Consider the following 18,693-nt stretch of genomic DNA (forward strand, 5'->3'; position numbering starts at 1 on the left):
GCAGTAGGAACACCACACCTGAACCAAAAAGAAAAACTGAAAGCCAATGAGTCTTCAACTGGGGAAAGCCGACGACCATGCAGGCAACGACGGGACCACAAACAAGAAGAAACTCAAAAGGGTGGGATCTGCGTCCCCCAATGCCTACTACGAGAAAAGGATTTTACGGTGAGTACAAAAAATCCATTTTTCTCGTGCATGGCATTGGGGGACACAGCACCATGGGACGTCCAAAAGCAGTCCCTGAGGGAGGGAAGAAAAAACGTCATGCCGCCAATCTAAAGCACAGCTGCTTGCAGAACCTTGCGCCCCAGGCTGGCGTCAGCAGAGGCCAGGGAATGAATACAGTAAAACTTCGAGAAAGTGTGAACAGACACCCAGGTGGCGGCCCTGCAGACCTGGGAAGCCGATGCCTGAAGACGCACCGCCCAGGAAGCCCCAACGGCCCTAGTCGAATGAGCAGTGAACCTGGAAGGGGGAGCACGGCCCTTAGCGACATAGGCCTCCTTCACGGCCGACCGAACCCAGCAAGAGATGGTGGCCTTGGAGGCAGGCAAACCCCTACGAGGGCCCGACGGGACCACAAAAAGGGAGTCCGAGCGACGGAAGGGCTCAGTGAGGCGAAGATACAGACGAAGAGCTCGAACAACATCCAGGCAATGGAGGGAATTCTCCCGAGGGTGAGAAGGATTAGGGCAGAAAGAGGGAAGGAAGATTTCCTCATTAATATGAAACGAGGAGACCACCTTCGGCAGAAAGGAAGGAACCGAGCGCAAAACTACCTTATCCTGATGGAACACCAGGAAGGGCGAACGGCAAGAAAGCGCCGCAAGTTCAAAGACCCAGCGGATGGAGGTAACGGCCACGAGAAAGGCCACCTTGAACGAAACAAACGACAGAGAGATCTCTGCCAAGGGCTCGAAGGGCGAAGACTGAAGGGCGTAGAGGACGAGATTCAGATCCCACGGCTCCACCGGGAAACGAAAGGGAGGAACTCGGCGGGCAATGCCCTGTAGAAAAGTCCTCACCTGAGCCCGTGAAGCCACAGGACGCTGGAAGAGGACCGACAGGGCCGAAATCTGCCCCCTGAGAGAAGCCAGGCGAAGACCCTTCTCAAAACCGGCCTGAAGAAGGGCCAGAATGTTAGGGACGAAAAAACGGAGAGGACGAAAACTCCTGGACTTGCACCAGGCAAAATACGCCCTCCAGGTCCGGTAGTAAATGCGGGCCGACTGGGGCTTGTGAGCGTGAAGCATCGTCTGGATGACCGAATCCAAGAGTCCACGGGCCTTCAGGACCGCGGTCTCAACAGCCACGCCGTCAAACGAAGCTGAGGTAAATTCCGGTGGAACAGAGGGCCCTGAGAAAGGAGATCGTGGCGCAGAGGAAGTCGCCACGGAACGTCGGCGAGCAGGAACACCAGATCTGCGTACCACGCCCTGCGGGGCCAATTCGGAGCCACCAGGATCGCCGGAACACGGGCTGCCTTGAGACGCTTGAGGACTCGGGGCAGGAGAGGAATGGGGGGGGGGGGGGGAAACAGATACAGAAGGTCGAACTGAGCCCAAAGCAGAACGAGGGCGTCGACCGCGAAAGCCTGAGGGTCCCTGGATCGCGCGACATAGCATGGAAGCCTGTGATTGAGGCGCGACGCAAAGAGATCCACGTCCGGAGTTCCCCAACGGTGACAAAGTTGGAGGAACACTTCTGGGTGGAGAGACCACTCGCCCGGATCGACGAGCTGACGACTGAGGAAGTCCGCTGCCCAATTGTCGACCCCGGGAATGTGCACGGCGGAGAGGACGGGAACATGCCTCTCCGCCCACCTCAGGATGTGGGAGGCTTCCCTTAGGGCAATCGCACTCCTGGAGAGAGGCAATCTTTTCCGGAGGAAGGAATACCCGCCCGAGGCGAGTGTCGAAAATCATGCCCAGAAAGAGCATCCTCCGGCAAGGGACGAGAGAGGACTTGGAGTGGTTGATGAGCCACCTGAATTGGGCAAGAGCCGAGAGGGTGATGTGTAGGCTGGACCGGTTGTCCTCCAATGACGGGGCCCGAATCAGAAGGTCGTCCAGATAGGGCACCAAGGCGACCCCCCTGGCTCGGAGAAGAGCCACGAGAGGTGCTAACACCTTGGTGAAAACCCTCGGAGCGGAAGCCAAGCTGAAGGGCAGGGCGACAAACTGGAAATGAAGAGAACCCACCGCGAAGCGAAGGAACTTTTGATGGGAGAGAGCAATGGGGATGTGCAGATAAGCATCCTGGATGTCGATTGACGACAGGAACTTGTCCGCCTCGGAGGGATTCCATACGAAAATGACGGACCCGGACGAAGTGATTGAGCGCCTTCAGGTCCAGAATCAGACGAAGTGAACCGTCCTTTTTGGGAACCGTAAACAGATTCGAGTAAAAACCCTGAAATCGTTCCGACTCTGGAACCGGAACGATGACCCCTAGAGAGCGGAGGGAACGAATGGCCTGAAAAAAATCTTTTGCCCCGGCGGGAGACCTGGGGGGCGACGTCAGGAAGAATCGTCCCGATGGAAGATCGGAAAATTCGATCTTGTATCCGGAGGAAACCACCTCCAGAACCCAAGCGTCTTCCACACTTGCTTGCCAGACGTTTTGAAAGGCGAGCAGGCGCCCTCCCACTTTGACCGAGACCGAGTCATGCGGAAGGAGGCTTAGCGGACTGGGGGCGAGCAGGTTTGGGCTTGGTGATGTAAAAGCCGGCCTGGAAGACACTGTGAGGAGTAGCCGGCAGAAAAAAACCGCCCCCTTCAGAAGCCCGCGCTGTACAGAGGTTGGAGGAAGTCAAACTCCTCCCACAGAGGGGAGGGAGAAGGAAGAAAGCCCGGGAAGCCACTCAGAAGTGGGCGGAGGGAAGCTCCGCTCCACGTGACCTGCGGCCTAGACGGCCGAAAAGCCAGGGCCTAGATTTGAAGAATGCCGCCGGAAACGGACGCCGGCGATTGCGTCCGGGAGCCGCCGCAGAGCTGGAGGGACACAGCGCTAGGTAAAGGAGGGGGAAAAAGACAACCGGGTCCCTGCATGGATCCGGCGCGAACTCCGTGCAGGAAGAGGCCGCATGTCAGGCCCGTCTTAAAGGGGCCGGACCCAAAAAACAAGAAAGAACTTTAAGGGCCCCCAAGCAGGCCAAAGTTCTCAGATTACCCCCAGAGGCACAAAACAGGCTGAGAGGAGAGAAGGAAGAGAGAAAGTAAGAGGGAGGGGGGAAAAAGACTACAGGGTCTCCGGATCCCTACTTACCTTCCGACTTCTTCAGGCGCAGCAATGACCACCCCCTCGGCGGACTCAACACGGGAGCCGTGGGTCCGCCGGCATTCCACTGCGGAGGTGGGGACTGGGTGACTGCTAGGTACCCGAGTACGCGCCCGCAGGGGGACAGCTAAAGTGGAACACGATGGAGCCACCCCTGCAACCTGTAGAGAAAAAAATAAAATAATAAAAAATAAAATAAAAATTAGCTGACCTGCGAAAAAAATTGTAGCAGGTCATGTCTGCCTCCTACGGACAATAGAACTAGACTGGGGTCTCTCGGCTTTGGCAGAGGGGTATAGCCCACCTGGGAGGAGCCAAAACTTTTTTGTTTCTAGTGTCAGCCTCCTAGTGGCAGCTGGGCATATACCCTATGGTGCTGTGTTCCTCGATACCATGCACAAGAAAAAGGTAAAACATATCAACCCAAATGTATCATTACATAAAGTACAATGTGTCATGAGAAAACCATCTCAGATTCGGTTGGATAAGTAAAATTGTTCCAGAGTTATTACCACATAAAGCAACACACATCAGATTTGTTAAATGATGCTCGGTCAATAAGCTGAAACCTGGCTGTGTCCTGGAGGGGTTAAAACGCCAGGCACATGTATTGTAAATTGCCGCTGAATTGTGGGGTGGACTCCATGGCCTAAGAGAGCAGCAGCGGAAGAGACCGTCTGTGCATAGGCCCAGTAATACACAGCAGGGCATAATAATGAACATTACTGCAGTCACTCGTCTCTCACAGGTTATGGTTTTGTCTGATTTCACTGTGCAGATATAAACTTACAGGTTTTCTTCATCAGGAGAAGATCAGTCTGACATTCCCAGTCCCTTAACTGAGAGGACGCACTGTCCCACAGACTGTCCACCAGGTAGGCAGCGTGTTCGTGAAGCTGACAGAGAGACAAGAGAGACAACAGGTATGAATCCAGCCACACACAAACAAGTTGGATGGTTCTGCTTGTGTAGAAATAATGCATAAAAAACAACTTAAGAGTCTAGCAGATGTCTACAGAAAACTTACTGGGTCGTGTTGGAATTATTTTCTTCGGGTGTGCGACAAGCTGAAGATAAAGTAACATAAGTGAAGGCGGACATGATGATAAGGCTACTGCGGCACTCACCTCACTGGAAATGAAGAAATCAATCAGCAGATGAAAGAACGACGTGTGGGAACTGCGGCGATTGCTGTGCTCGGGACTATGCTCCTCTGTGCTACTGTCCAATAACCTGATAATTAAATATCACTATACACTGACACCAGATATGTAGTAAGAACAGAAACAGGCCAATTAACAGGTGAATTGAAAAATATAGGGGCAATAAAACTATTCAGCCAAAGACCACTGCCCCATGGAGCGGTGAGGAAACTGATGGTCGACCTGAATCCTCTTTAATGTGAGAACATCAGCAGATCATGTTCACAGAAAACCTCCCGGTGGGGTATAACAGGCTCCTGGCACTAACCTCTGGTAGACAAATTCCCCCGCTGCGGCTGCTACTGTCCGATTACTAGAATACACCAAGGGATAAATACTCTCACAGTCTTCTTTGCTTAAAATATTTTCCATGTTCCTGTGGGAAAGACACAAGGCGGCACCACACATGAAACCTGCCCTGTAAGCCTACAATGTGGATGACATTTATTATCTTCTGCTACAATCCTCAGCATGTGAATTCACCTTTAATTATCGTAGGGATCATGCACAAATAATAAACGTTAACCCTACCAATACAGTTGTCAAAAAGGAAGCAAAATTATCTTTAAGGAAATGTTCTTGCAACTACTTTTAGGAAAAGGTCTCAGTTACAGTTAAAGGGGTGGTCTCTCTTCAGAAAATGGTATTTATCATGTAGAGAAAGTTACTACAAGGCACTTATTAATGTATTGTGATTCTCCATATTGTCTCTTGATTGCTGGATTCATTTTTCCATCACGTTATACGCTGCTCGTTTCTATAGTTATGACAACCGCTGCAGCGCAGATACGAGGTGGACAGGAGCTGCTGCCCATGCATGCCTATGTGCTCTCCCAGCCACCAGAGAGGCTGGCACTTTTTCCTATAGTCTGCAAGCACAACAACCACAACCCCTGAAAATGAGCCGTGTATACTGCCATGGAGCTGTGTGAGAGCCCATGGTGATACCATATGAGATAAATAATTTAATGTTTTGGGGATATGGGGACACATTGATACTGATTATATGAACTTCACTATGGCAGGCCTCAGAACTCTCGGAAGGCTCCAGGCTGCAATAGCAACCAAACAGCTCCAGCAATCTCATCCTGGGGAAGCTGACTGGTCACCAGGAGAGCAGCGTTCCCGGTAGTTGACTGCTCAGATGCCATGCTCACACTTGACCACGGCATCTGAGGTGTTAAAAGTCCATGATCAGTTATCGCACTCGATGGCTATGGCACCAGTGCAGCTTCTGAGTGGGTGCCATCTTTATAGACCCGACATCTACATCGTCGTACATGTAGAGTGGATGTCAGTAAGGGGTTAATAACACCACTTATATTTAAAAAAATATAATAAAAATGCTGCATGAAATGCTACTTTTCCTGTCGAAATGACACTTCAGCAGAACTCGAGGACCACATAATAAGTCACTGAGGTCCATCAGGTGCTACAGATCCAGCAGAACGGCGTGGTTTTCTGGGAAAATTTCCCTATTTAGTTATGGCCCCTAGCATGTATGACCTGATGAAAGACCTCCCCTGCCGCTCCAGTCTGCGCTCCGGCTTCCATCTTCAGGTATTTGGCTTGTTTACTTCCACTGCTGCAGCCAATGACTGGCTTCAGCTGTAGCATGTTTCCCAAAACCCAGCAGTGACGTTGCACTTGGGTCAGTCATTGGCTGCAGCGGCCCAGGTGACTATGTCCAAACCCCAGCCACAGTAAACAAACCAGAGACCGACAGATGTATGAACAGGAGCCAGGTGGCAGGACTGGAGTGGTGGGAAGCAGGTAGTCTCACAAAGAGCAGGTCCAGTACAGTTGTGGTCAAAAGTTTTAAGACTGACATAAATTTTGGTTTTTACAAAGGCTGCTGCTTCATTTACATGGTGGCACTTTGCATTAAAGGGGTTGTCCGAGTTCAGAGCTGAACCCGGACATACCCTTATTTTCACCCCGGCAGCCCTCCTGAGCCTGGCATCGGAGCATCTCATGCTCCGATGCGCTCCCGTGCCCTGCGCTAGATCGCGCAGGGCACAGGCTCTTGTGTTTACAATAACACACTGCCGGGCGGTAACTTCCGCCCAGCAGTGTGTTCGGTGACGTCACCGGCTCTGAGGGGCGGGCTTTAGCTCTGCCCTAGCCGTTTTACTGGCTAGGGCAGAGCCAAATCCCGCCCATCAGTGCCGGTGACGTCACCGGGGTTCCTGTCAGCCCCATAGAGAGCCCCGGTACGTCACCGGAACTCAGAAAAATGCCTTTGCCCTGCGCGATTTAGCGCAGGGCAAAGGAGAGCATCGGAGCATGAACTGCTCCGATGCTCATGTCAGGGGGGCTGCCTGGGTGAAAATGGAGGGATGTCCAGGTTCAGCTCTGAACCTGGACAACCCCTTTAACTCTATAGATTGTTAGAATTAATTGCAAGGTCATTCCTTGCCATGAAAATCAACTTAATCACAAAAAAAAATAACATTTCCACTGCCAACATCATTTTAATTATCTTCTCGTTATCTCAGGAGAAAGTGCTGTGGTTGAAAGTCTTCTTCTGTTAACCATGTTTATCGCCAAGGAAACCAGGCAGTCACTCCTGCTTTGTATCAAAACGGCTTCACAGACAAGGACATTGCTGTTTGTAAGATTACACCTAAATCGGCCACTTATTAGATCATCAAGAACCTCAAGGAGGAAGGTTCAATTACGGTAACGGAGGATTTAGTGGACCCAAGTAAGTCCAGCAAGTGCCAGAACCATTTCCTAAGGGCTCATGCACACGACCGTATGTATTTTGAGGTTCACAAAAAATACGGATGACCTCCGCGTGCAAATATTTTACGGAATAGCCAGCCCCTAATAGAACAGACATATGGAAACAGAATGCACAGTTACTTCAGTTTTTTTTTTGTGGACCCGTTGAAATGAATGGTTTTGGATAAAAATAAAAAAAAAACTGAACAGACACGGAAAGAAAATACATTCATGTGCATGAGCCCTTAAGAGGATTTAGCTACAGGATAGGGTGACCACCAATGCAGATATTGCTCAGGAATGGCAGCAGGCAGGTGTGAACAGGTCTGCATGCACAGTGAGGCAAAGACTTTTGGAGGTGTCAAGAAGGGCAGCAAAAAAGTTGCTTCTCTCCAAGAAAAACATCAAGGACAAACTGACATTTTCTCTGATGAAGCCACCTTCTCATCCAAGGGAGTGCGTTCACACACACAAGTGTGCAACACTGCCATGAATAAAGAATGGGGGGGGGGAATTCCGGTTCCGGCGCTGTGATGTAAGAGTTCCGTGCCGCACTCTCACCCTATATTATTCAAAGCGACACCCGAAGGGCAGTGGGAGACTTCCTACAGAGCACAGATGGAATGTTACCTGCTCCACAGCAGTGGAAGACCAGACGCTTCATCTGAGAGCTCAGACATCACCAGTGCAGAAAATATTGAGTTGGACCTGTGCAGCAAGTGGGAGAGAAGGAGACGGACAGTGCAAGTAGACTCCGTCAAGTAGAATTTCAGAATTATAACCATGAGGAGGAGATCCTGAGGGCCTTTTCTGCATGCAAATCCCAACTTCAAGCTAGAGGAGAGAAAGTGCTGGTATTCGCTGACTATTCTGCTGAGGTCACACGTAAAAGACGACAGTTTAGTTCAGTATGCTCAGTCCTCTATGCGAAGTGCATTCATTTCCATCTCCTACAGTATATCCAGCAGTGCTGCGTCTAGCCACACCACAAGGGGGCAATCATACCTTCAAGTCAGTAAGAGAAGCACAGTCCTTTCTGAAGGAGCAAGGCTGGATAGCCAGCAAACAGCAAGACACAGATGAAGTAGATGCTTTGATCAAAAATAAAGACTATGCATTTGTCCAGGGGGGAAACAAGATAAATGGGGGAATAACAGCGCTGATCCAACTGAACATGGTTTTACAGGTTCTCCCAGGGGACAAAGACCTCAGAGACTGGATCGTGGGGAAAAGCAACTTAAGTGATAAAGTACTCTAAGTCTGTATAAGGTCTTCAAAAGGTTTACTTGGAGGGGGGGTGGAGAACTATCTGGACTAGGTCTTACCTCTGAGCACCATTGTAGGCTATCACCTTCTTCTTGCGCTCCAAATAGGGAGTTAGGCCTAGCGATAATAGGAAAAACCCTAGATAAAACAGCAAACAAGGGGGGCATTTACCCTAATTTATTGGGGTGAAGGTTATAATAGCTAATACTGGGCGGGGATAGTTTGTGGGATGTGGGCAGCCAACATTCAGCAAAAAGGGAAGTCATATATGCAAACTGTGTTGTCAGAGAGAGAATATAGGACACCACACAGTTTGGGTTAACTTTTTTTATTTTATTGTGTGGGTTTTGTTTATTGACCAATGGTTATGCAAATAGTCACGTGAAATGTATAAAGGCTCCGCTCTCCGGAAAAGCGGATGATGATACTTAGACATCTAAAAAAAACGTAAAGCTGATGTGGCCATACTCCAAGAAACACATCATGATACTAGTGACTTCCATAGAATGCACAAACTCTGGGTGGGAGCTGGGAGGGGTATCTGGCTCACCCTCCATGAGGTTTTGGAGGAGGCACGTCTGCTCCACCTAGTAATGAATACCCCTTGTGGGAAACGGAGTCTGTATAATATATTATTCTAATGCACCCTTAGAAGATAGACTATTAGCAGACACGTGCCCTAACAAAGATTGAGGGAGACTTTAACAGTGTAATTAATTATGTAGAAGACAGGAAATTGGGGGACATAACTAGGAGGAGTCAGGGAATAGCCAGACCACAGGATAGAGTTATGGCTCCAACTATGGAAAACACAGGGATGACAAACCCTTGGAGACACCATAACCCAACAGAGATCATATACTTATTTTTCACCCTCTAAGCTTTACTGGTCTAGAATGGGATATATACTGGTACACAGAGTATCATCAGTAAATATTGCAGACATGCTGATCTCTCATCACTTTTGTCCTCTTATCCTCGGTGGATATCTTCCGTAAAGGGTAAGACATACTGTGGAGATTCCCATCAGTGTTAGGTTCAGACCCTACCTTCATGGCTCATGCTCAGGAATGGTGGGCGGATTACATGGCGACAAATGGGGCCCACAGCACCAATATTGCTTACATGGCCAAGGCTGTATTAAGGGGAAGGACAATATCTTATGTTGCTAGGAAGAAAAAGGAGATATCGCACGGCTATGAAGCTGCTAGTTCCCAATTACAGGAGGCATATACTAGGTACCTACAAGCTCCTACACCACAATTATTGTCTCATAGGAAGGAGGCTCAACAAGTATTCAACAACTGGGTACTGGGAAGGGAATTGTATCTCAAATCGTAGTACTATGCCACTCTATTTAGGTATGGGAACAAAGCTGGAATACTACTAGCTGGCCTAGCTAAAGGCACTTATGCCCCCACCCATATTGTTAGATGGGTTATCCGACCCCTGAAATGCCCCCCACACACACACACACACTGTTGTGCTTTTTCATAAGTTTAAACAGTTACATCTACTTATTTTAGTTATAATGGGTATTCATTGCCTTTAAGAGCAATGCTTATTTATATTCACTGTTTTGTATGAAGTTTCATGTAGGCCAAAGTAAGTCCATGAGAAGATTACTGTGCCATTCAAAAGCTAGTGCGCCGCTGCTTCTCCCCATGTCCAGATGAAAACATCCGGTATCGTGGGGGGGGGCAGCCATTGGCAGGCAGTGATGAGCTTCCCTAGCATGGTGGGTGACGCTAAAGAGGCTCGTTCCCGTGCGGGCTTCAGAAGTGTTGAGGGTGCCGAAGTGTTGAGGGTGCCGAAGAGCCAGGTAAGTACATTGTGTATGAGGGGCCCTGGCATATGAGGGCAATTTTAGGGGTCGGATAACCCCTTTAAGTTAGTAAATGATTATAGGCTCATGATAAATGATCCAAGTGGTATCAGCTATTAAAGCCAGGCAAAGATTCCACACAGCCGGGCTCCTACAGACCCATATCATTGACGAATGTTGATACAAAATGATGGCAGACCATATTACCCTCTATCACAGCTGGTATTTACCCAGAAACGCACAGCGGTCACAAACATTAGAACAGTCCTGGCTGTGCTGGATCATGTTCATCACAGGCCCACCAACCAAGGGAATCTAGCATAATTCACACTAGATGCCGAAAAAGGCTTTGGATAATGTGAGGTGTGGTTGGATTTTGTCTTGGACAGGATGGGATTCACAGGCTCATTTAGAACACTACTCAAACATATGGATCATAAGCCACAAACTAGGATTTATACCACAGGTTACCTGTTGCCCCCTTTTCAGAACAAGACAGGAGTGCCTGTTGTCCCCCCTTTTGTTCAATCTTGAGATGGAGCCCCTGTCACGCTATATTTCAACATCTTAATTTTTTAAAGAAATCAAAGTAGGCAGCACTGAGATTAAAATCACTTTGTTTGCAGAGGACACCATGTTGTTTCTGAATAACCCATTAGACAACATCCCCAAGATACTAGACTCTTTAAAAGAATTTGAAACTTATTCGGGTTATGAACTCAATGGGCCAGATTTATCATTAGCTCAAGTCAGAATAATGGAGTGAAAAAGTCGCACATTTTTGCGCAATCACTAAAACTGCGCAAAAATGTGCGACTTTTTTCTGCTCTGCACTATGCTCGCCAGTTTTCTGAAAGTGGGCGTGTTTTCTTATGTAAATTAATCTCTAGCCAGATTTACTATTGAGACTATTTAAAAAGTCGCAACAAATTGCGCAACTTCACTCCAGTGAGGACCATGCTTATATTATGAGACTTTTTAATAGAACATGCGACTTTTTCATAAAGATGTGCGACTTTTTCGTAAAGATGTGCGACTTTTTTGTAAAGATGTGCGACTTTTGTAAATCTGCTTACTGACGGATAAACTGCTACCGTCAAACCACATTTATTACAGTCTTAAAGGGCCGATCATAAATCTGACTTGGCTAAAACTGACTTTAGCCATATGTGAAAGTGGAGCGAGCTGCCAGAGTCGTGATAAATCTGGCCCAATGTCTCCAAATGTGAGCTCCTGGGGTTAGAAGGCGGGAGGTCCCTTCAACATCCGCTCTTGACAAAGACAGGCATAACAGTTACGATATTTAGGGATCAAAATGGGTTGCACAACATCTTTCCTGTTCCCCCCTAATTACTTACCCCTTATAGATCACATCAACTCTTACCTGGTAAAATGGCATAACCGTCCGTTAAATGTGTTAGGGAGGTTCCATCTGATAAAAATCACTTACCTTGCAAAACTATATCCCCTACAGACTATACCCATACTACTGAAACACGCTGATGTGAATCTCCTACACTCTAGTTTTCTCTCTTTTATTTGGTCAGGTACAATACCCAGGATAGCACCATTTAAACTCACAATGCCTAAGGAGGAGGGAGGAGTAAACGTCCCTGGCATACGAAGTTACAATCTGGCTTGCATTTTCCGCCACATGAGAGAATGGGCTTATGGCACGTCTCATTACTCCATGCACTGGATCCGGACACATCGTCAGGGCATTGTGCAAGTAAGCACGGAGAAGAAGAGGATGGACGAGCTGTGACGTGTCTGCAGCTCCTCTACAGGAGAGGTAGGTATAAAACTGGGGCTGGCGACTGATGGCTAGGAGCAGAGATGGTGGCAATGGGGAAAATGAGAGCATGGAGGACTGATGACACATAGGACTGATGGTATGGGGGGGCTGATGGCACAAAGTACTAATGGCACTGGGGGGGGGGAGCTGATGGCACAGAGGACAGATGGCACTGGGGGGAGATGATGACACTGAGGACTAAAGGCACCGGGGGAGCTGATGACACTGAGGACTAAAGGCACTGGGGGAGCTAATGGCACAGAGGACTGATGGCATTGGGGAGCTGATGACACTGAGGACTAATGGCAATGGGGGATCTGATGGCACAGAGGAGAAATAGCACTGGGGGGATCTGATGGCACAGAGGACTAATGGCACTGGGGGAGCTGATGGCACTGAGGACTATTGGCACTGGGGGTCTGATGAGTTTTTATAAAGGAAAACGTTCTTTTAATGTTTTTTTCTTAGAGTACTCTATTAATCGTCGGATTAATTGATAGAATAACTTGATTACTAAAATAATCGATAGCTGCAGCCCTAATGGGAACAGGTTGGGCAACTGATCAAGTCTTTCAGCGATTATCAGGGTTCTATTGACCCTATTGAAGCATTGTTCCATAGTATTCAGGGGGTGGGGGCTTTATCCAAACCGGTAGCACATCTACCATCTTTGGCTCATGGTAGTCTCATGATAACCTAGAAATGTTTACTGGTCAATTGGCTACAGCCCTCGGTCCCCACTTGTGATCAGAGGATAGAGGGGCTCAAAAACTGCTGCATTTAGAGCACTGGGAACTAAGCACCACAAAGAGCATGCCTCCAAACGCTTCTTTAACCCCTTAAGGACTCAGCCCTATTTCACCTTAAGGACTTGGCCATTTTTTGCAAATCTGACCAGTGTCACTTTAAGTGCTGATAACTTTAAAACGCTTTGACTTACCCAGGCCGTTCTGAGATTGTTTTTTTGTCACATATTGTACTTCATGACACTGCTAAAATTGGGTCAAAAAAGTGAATTTTTTTGCATAAAAAAATACCATATTTACCAAAAATTTAGAAAAATTTGCAAATTTCTAAGTTTCAGTTTCTCTACTTCTGTAATACATAGTAATACCCCTAAAAATTGTGATGACTTTACATTCCCCATATGTCTACTTCATGTTTGTAGCATTTTGGGAATAATATTTTATTTTTTGCGGATGTTACAAGGCTTAGAAGTTAAGAAGCAAATCTTGAAATTTTTCAGAAATTTACAAAAACCCAATTTTTAGGGACCACTACAGCTCTAAAGTCACTTTGCAAGGCTTATATAATAGAAACCGCCCAAAAATGACCCCATTCTATAAACTACACCCCTCAAGGTATTCAAAACTGATTTTACAAACTTTGTTAACCCTTTAGATGTTGCACAAGATTTAATGGAAAATAGAGATACAATTTCAAAATTTCACTTTTTTGGCAGATTTTCCATTTTAATATTTTTTTTCCAGTTACAAAGCAAGGGTTAACAGCCAAACAAAACTCATTATTTATGGCCCGGATTCTGTAGTTTACAGAAACACCCCATATGTGGCCGTAAACTGCTGTACGGCCACACAGCGGGGCATAGAGTGAGAGGTGCGCCGTATGGTTTTTGGAAGTCAGATTTTGCTGGACTGGTTTTTTGACACCATGTCCTATTTGAAGCCCCCCTGATGCACCCCTAGAGTAGAAACTCCATAAAAGTGACCCCATCTAAGAAACTACACCCCTCAAGGTATTCAAAACTGATTTTACAAACTTTGTTAACCCTTTAGGTGTTGCACAAGATTTAATGGAAAATAGAGATACAATTTCAAAATTTCACTTTTTTGGAAGATTTTCCATTTTAATATTTTTTTTCCAATTACAAAGCAAGGGTTAACAGCCAAACAAAACTCATTATTTATGGCGCTGATTCTGTAGTTTACAGAAACACCCCATATGTGTTCGTAAACCGCTGTACGGGCACACGGCAGGGCGCATAAGGAAAGGAATGCCATACGGTTTTTGGAAGGCAGATTTTGCTGGACTGTTTTTTTTGACACCATGTCCCATTTGAAGCCCCCCTGATGCACCCCCAGAGTATAAACTCCAAAAAAGTGACCCCATTTTAGAAACTAGGGGATAGGGTGGCAGTTTTGTTGGTACTAGTTTAGGGTACATATGATTTTTGGTTGCTCTATATTACACTTTTTTTGTGTGGCAAGGTAACAAGAAATAGATTTTTTGGCACGTTTTTTTTTTTTGTTATTTACAACATTCATCTGACAGGTTAGATCATGTGGTAATTTTATAGAGCAGGTTGTCACGGACGCGGCGATACCTAATATGTATACAATTTTTTTTATTTATGTAAGTTTTACACAATGATTTCATTTTTAAAACAAAAAAAATGTTTTAGTGTCTCCATAGTCTAAGAACCATAGTTTTTTCAGTTTTTGGGCGATTATTTTAAGTAGGGTCTCATTTTTTGCGGGATGAGATGACGGTTTGATTGGCCCTATTTTGGGGTGCACATGACTTTTTAATCGCTTGCTATTACACTTTATTGTGACGTAAGATGACAAAATGGATTTTTTTACACAGTTTTTATTTTTATTTTTTTACGGTGGTCACCTGAGGGGTTAGGTCATGTCATATTTTTATAGAGCCGGTCGATACGGACGCGGCGATACCTAATATGTATACTTTGTTTTATTTATTTAAGTTTTACACAATGATTTTATTTTTGAAACAAAAAAAATCATGTTTTAGTGTTTCCATAGTCTAAGAGCCATAGTTTTTTCAGTTTTTTGGCAATTATTTTGGGTAGGGTATGATTTTTGCGGGATGAGATGACGGTTTGATTGGTACTATTTTGGCGTACATGCGACTTTTTTGATCACTTTTATGACCTTTTTTGGGAACTAAGGTGGGCAAAATTTCAATTTCCTAATCGTTTTTTTTTTTTTTTTTTATGGCGTTCACCGTGCGGGGAAAGTAACATGACCGTTTTATAGATCAGGTCATTACGGACGCGGCGATACCAAACATGTGTAGGAAATTTTATTTTTTTCATTTTTATTCAGTGATAAATGTGTTTTTTTGATTTTTACTTTTTTTTCACTTTTTTTCACTTTTTTTTTGACCCAGACCCACTTGGTTCTTGAAGATCCAGTGGGTCTGATGTCTGTATAGTACAGTACAGTACAATATATATTGTACAGTACTGTATTTTACTTACACTTTGCCTTCAGCACAGATCTGTTCAGCACCATGGACAGCAGGATGCCTGAGACGGCGTCCTGTTGCCATGGGAACCTTCCCCGTCTGCTCAGTAGTGGTCAGAACTGCGCAGACGGGGAAGGGTAAGGACGGGGCTCTGGGGGGGCTGTCTGGGAGCTCCCTCCCTCTCCATTCGGGGGGCTGCAAAGGCACAGCAGCCCCCCGATGGGAGAGGGAGGGAGATACTTCTTACTGTTAACTTTTTACATACAGCGGTCCGTACGGACCACTGTATGGAAAGGGTTAAACGGCTGACATCGCATCACCGATGTCAGCCGTTTATACCAGGGTGCCAGCAATGTGCTGGCACCCTGGTATACCCACTCTACACCAACGAATGTTCAAGGGGAGGCGGGCGGGGGATCGCGATCCCGCCTGCCGCACCGCCCGCCTCCCGCACCGCCCACAACTCCCCCCCCTGCACCACCCGCCGGCAAAAAATCATGCAGGGGTGCAGGGGGGATGTAAAATCTTTATTTGAGGTACACTAAAGTTTCTGATCCCCGCGGTCAGGGACCGCGGGGATCAGAAACTGCAAAAAGCGCAGCAAACCGCAGGTCTGAATTGACCTGCGGTTTGCGGCGATCGCCGATAGGGGGGGGTCACATGACCCCCCCTGGCATTGTCACAGGATGCCGGCTGAATGATTTCAGCCGGCATCCCGTTTCCATTAACCCCCGCGGCGCCGGAATCTGCATTTAAAGTTAGGACGTACCGGTACGCCCTGAGTCCTTAAGGACTCGGGAAATAGGGCGTACCGATACGCCCTGCGTCCTTAAGGGGTTAAAAAAAATGGTGTAGGTCCCTGGAATCATGCTGTCCAGATGAGGAAATTTGAGCCATTGTACATCCATTTACAGATACACAATGGTATGTTAGGGAGGAACAGAGAGGAGCATTGGGGTTGCTGAGACGCTAAAAGCTGTCCATGGTACAAACGGTGACCATATAACCATAGCACGGACGGATGGAAGGAAGGTACGTCTGGTGTGACAGACCACTCACAAAAAAATGACCATTATTTATCCACAATAGAGTCAAAATGAGACACTGACACTGGGATTTGGTTTTAGATTTGAGTTGTTGTTTTACCTTGTTTTATTGTCAGAAAAATGTACGGCAAATGTAATTGAAGACTGTAAACCTGTCAATATCAAGTGTATGTTCTTTATGAACCTTTGTATGTTGTACAAAAATCTCAATAAAAAAATTAAAAAAAATTATATATATATATATATATATATATATATATATATATAAATAAAACTCCTCCAAGAGAAACTTCACCAACCATCCAGGAGCAATCTGGGGAGGATTAATGCTTTTTGCAGTGATGGACACCATGTCACAAGGCAAAAGTTATAACTAAGTGGGGCTTGGTGAACTAATAAACATTGAAATTTTGGGTCCATGGCTAGGAAACTCTCCAGATCTCAAATCTCATTCAGAACCCGTGGTCAATCCTTAAAAAGTGGATGGACAAACAAAAACACAGAAATTGTGATAAACCCCAAGCACTGATTAGGCAAGAATGCGTAGTCATCAGTCAGGATTTGCCCAGAAGCGGATGCCCAGCATCCAGGGAGAACTGCAGGAGTCTTAAAAAAGAAGGGTCCAGATCTCATGGCGTATGTGCAACTTATCGCTTTACTGTTCTAATTTAAACTTTAGTATTGAGTCTTTGCAAAAACTGACAATAAATGGTAAAAATGCAAAGAAACATCCGACAAAAGGATCGGAAAACAATAAAGCAGCAACCTTTGTTAAAACCCAAATTTGTGTCAGTCTCAAAACCTTTGGCCACGACTGTACCCCTCTAATACAGAAATAGAGAACTAGGGGGTAAAGAGACAGTCATTACTGTGGACCAGCTTCATGTACATCTCTCTCACTTAGGCTACATGCACACAACCGTTGTGCGTTTTGCGGACTGCAAATTGCGTATCCGCAAAACACGGATGGTGTCCATGTGCGTTCCGAAATTTGTGGAACGGCATGGACAGCAATCAATATAACTGCCTATTCTTGTCCGCAAAACGGACAAGAATAGGACAGGTTCGGATGCGGACCCAAACAACGTTCGTGTGCATGAGGCCTTATTCTGTGTTAAACAGATACAGAGAGGGGGTGAAAGCATTCCCTCTAAATCCCGGCCTCAGCCACAGGCTACTTCTCTCCAGGGACACCAAAACAGATGGCTTTTTGATTAGTAGCCATACACTATAACACACAATAATAGACTATGAGAGAACCATTACCAAGCGAAGAAGTGAACCTTTATATATGATAGGGGTGGATGGAAAGAAACCCCCCAATCCAAAGCATCTCCTCACCTGTCCTCATCATACCCTATCACGTGTTATCACTGACCTGTCACGCCGCATGTATAGTAATTATATAGCCACTAGCCACAGGCTCTGCTGATCTGACATGTTCTATGACCAAATAAAAAAATGGCAACTGCTGCGACCATAACTCACTTGTAGATGAGCCCGATGAGTTGTATGGCTTCTGCGCAGACTAGATGCTCCTTGTCCAGGGCCATGGATACCATCCTGTTCTGAGATAGGAGATTCTGGTCACACACACACACACATTTTAAGCCCCTGATTTTGCAGAGCACAGGACGATATGTAGACCTCACCTTAAACCTGCTGGTAAATAGCTCCAACTTTCCGGCCCACTGAGGAACAATGTAGAGGTCATACAGGCTGCGCAAACACTGTAACCTGACCAGTCCCTGCTGTAAGGACATAGAAAGTATATACAATAAGGTGTCATCAGGTTCAGGTCACACCAATATAAATCCAGCAGATTCAAACCTTATCGTGCAGCATCCACCCCAGATACTTCAGATAACTGTCATTCAGAAAGGACTGGGGGTAAGTAGTTATCCACGTGCCAAGTTCTCCAATACAGAGGGCCCGGACATCAGGATGAGTATCACTACATATAAACGAGCAGGAAAGAAGGGTCAGGAAATGTCAGACTCTAAAGTCGTCCATAATTCTGTGCCGACTAGCCACAACAGCTTTGAGAACAGCACTTAACCGTTGTGCTGAGCACGGCTCGGGCAGCGGGGAAGGCTGGTTAAGGCCTCATGCACACGACCGTTTTTTTTCACGGTCCGCCAAAACGGGGTCCGTGGGTCCGTGATCCGTGACCGTTTTTTCGTCGGTGGGTCTTCCTTGATTTTTGGAGGATCCACGGACATGAAAAAAAAGTCGTTTTGGTGTCCGCCTGGCCGTGCGGAGCCAAACGGATCCGTCCTGAATTACAATGCAAGTCAATGGGGACGGATCCGTTTGATG

At 46.5% G+C, this 18,693-nt stretch overlaps 1 protein-coding gene across 1 annotated transcript in view; it reads right to left on the minus strand.

Annotated features, from left to right (window-relative positions):
• The window catches only part of STAG3 (stromal antigen 3), a 299,481-nt gene that overhangs the window by 98,817 nt on the left and 181,971 nt on the right, over nt 1–18,693 (minus strand). The window contains exons 10-15 of the mRNA XM_044278889.1: nt 18,205–18,328; nt 18,027–18,125; nt 17,863–17,942; nt 4,753–4,860; nt 4,410–4,515; nt 4,073–4,178 (exon numbers count right to left, since the gene is read on the minus strand). Of these exons, the coding sequence (XP_044134824.1) occupies nt 4,073–4,178; nt 4,410–4,515; nt 4,753–4,860; nt 17,863–17,942; nt 18,027–18,125; nt 18,205–18,328 (623 nt within the window). The remainder of the gene's footprint in view (nt 1–4,072; nt 4,179–4,409; nt 4,516–4,752; nt 4,861–17,862; nt 17,943–18,026; nt 18,126–18,204; nt 18,329–18,693) is intronic.

Source organism: Bufo gargarizans, chromosome 2 (assembly GCF_014858855.1).
Source record: "Bufo gargarizans isolate SCDJY-AF-19 chromosome 2, ASM1485885v1, whole genome shotgun sequence".
NCBI lineage: Eukaryota > Metazoa > Chordata > Amphibia > Anura > Bufonidae > Bufo > Bufo gargarizans.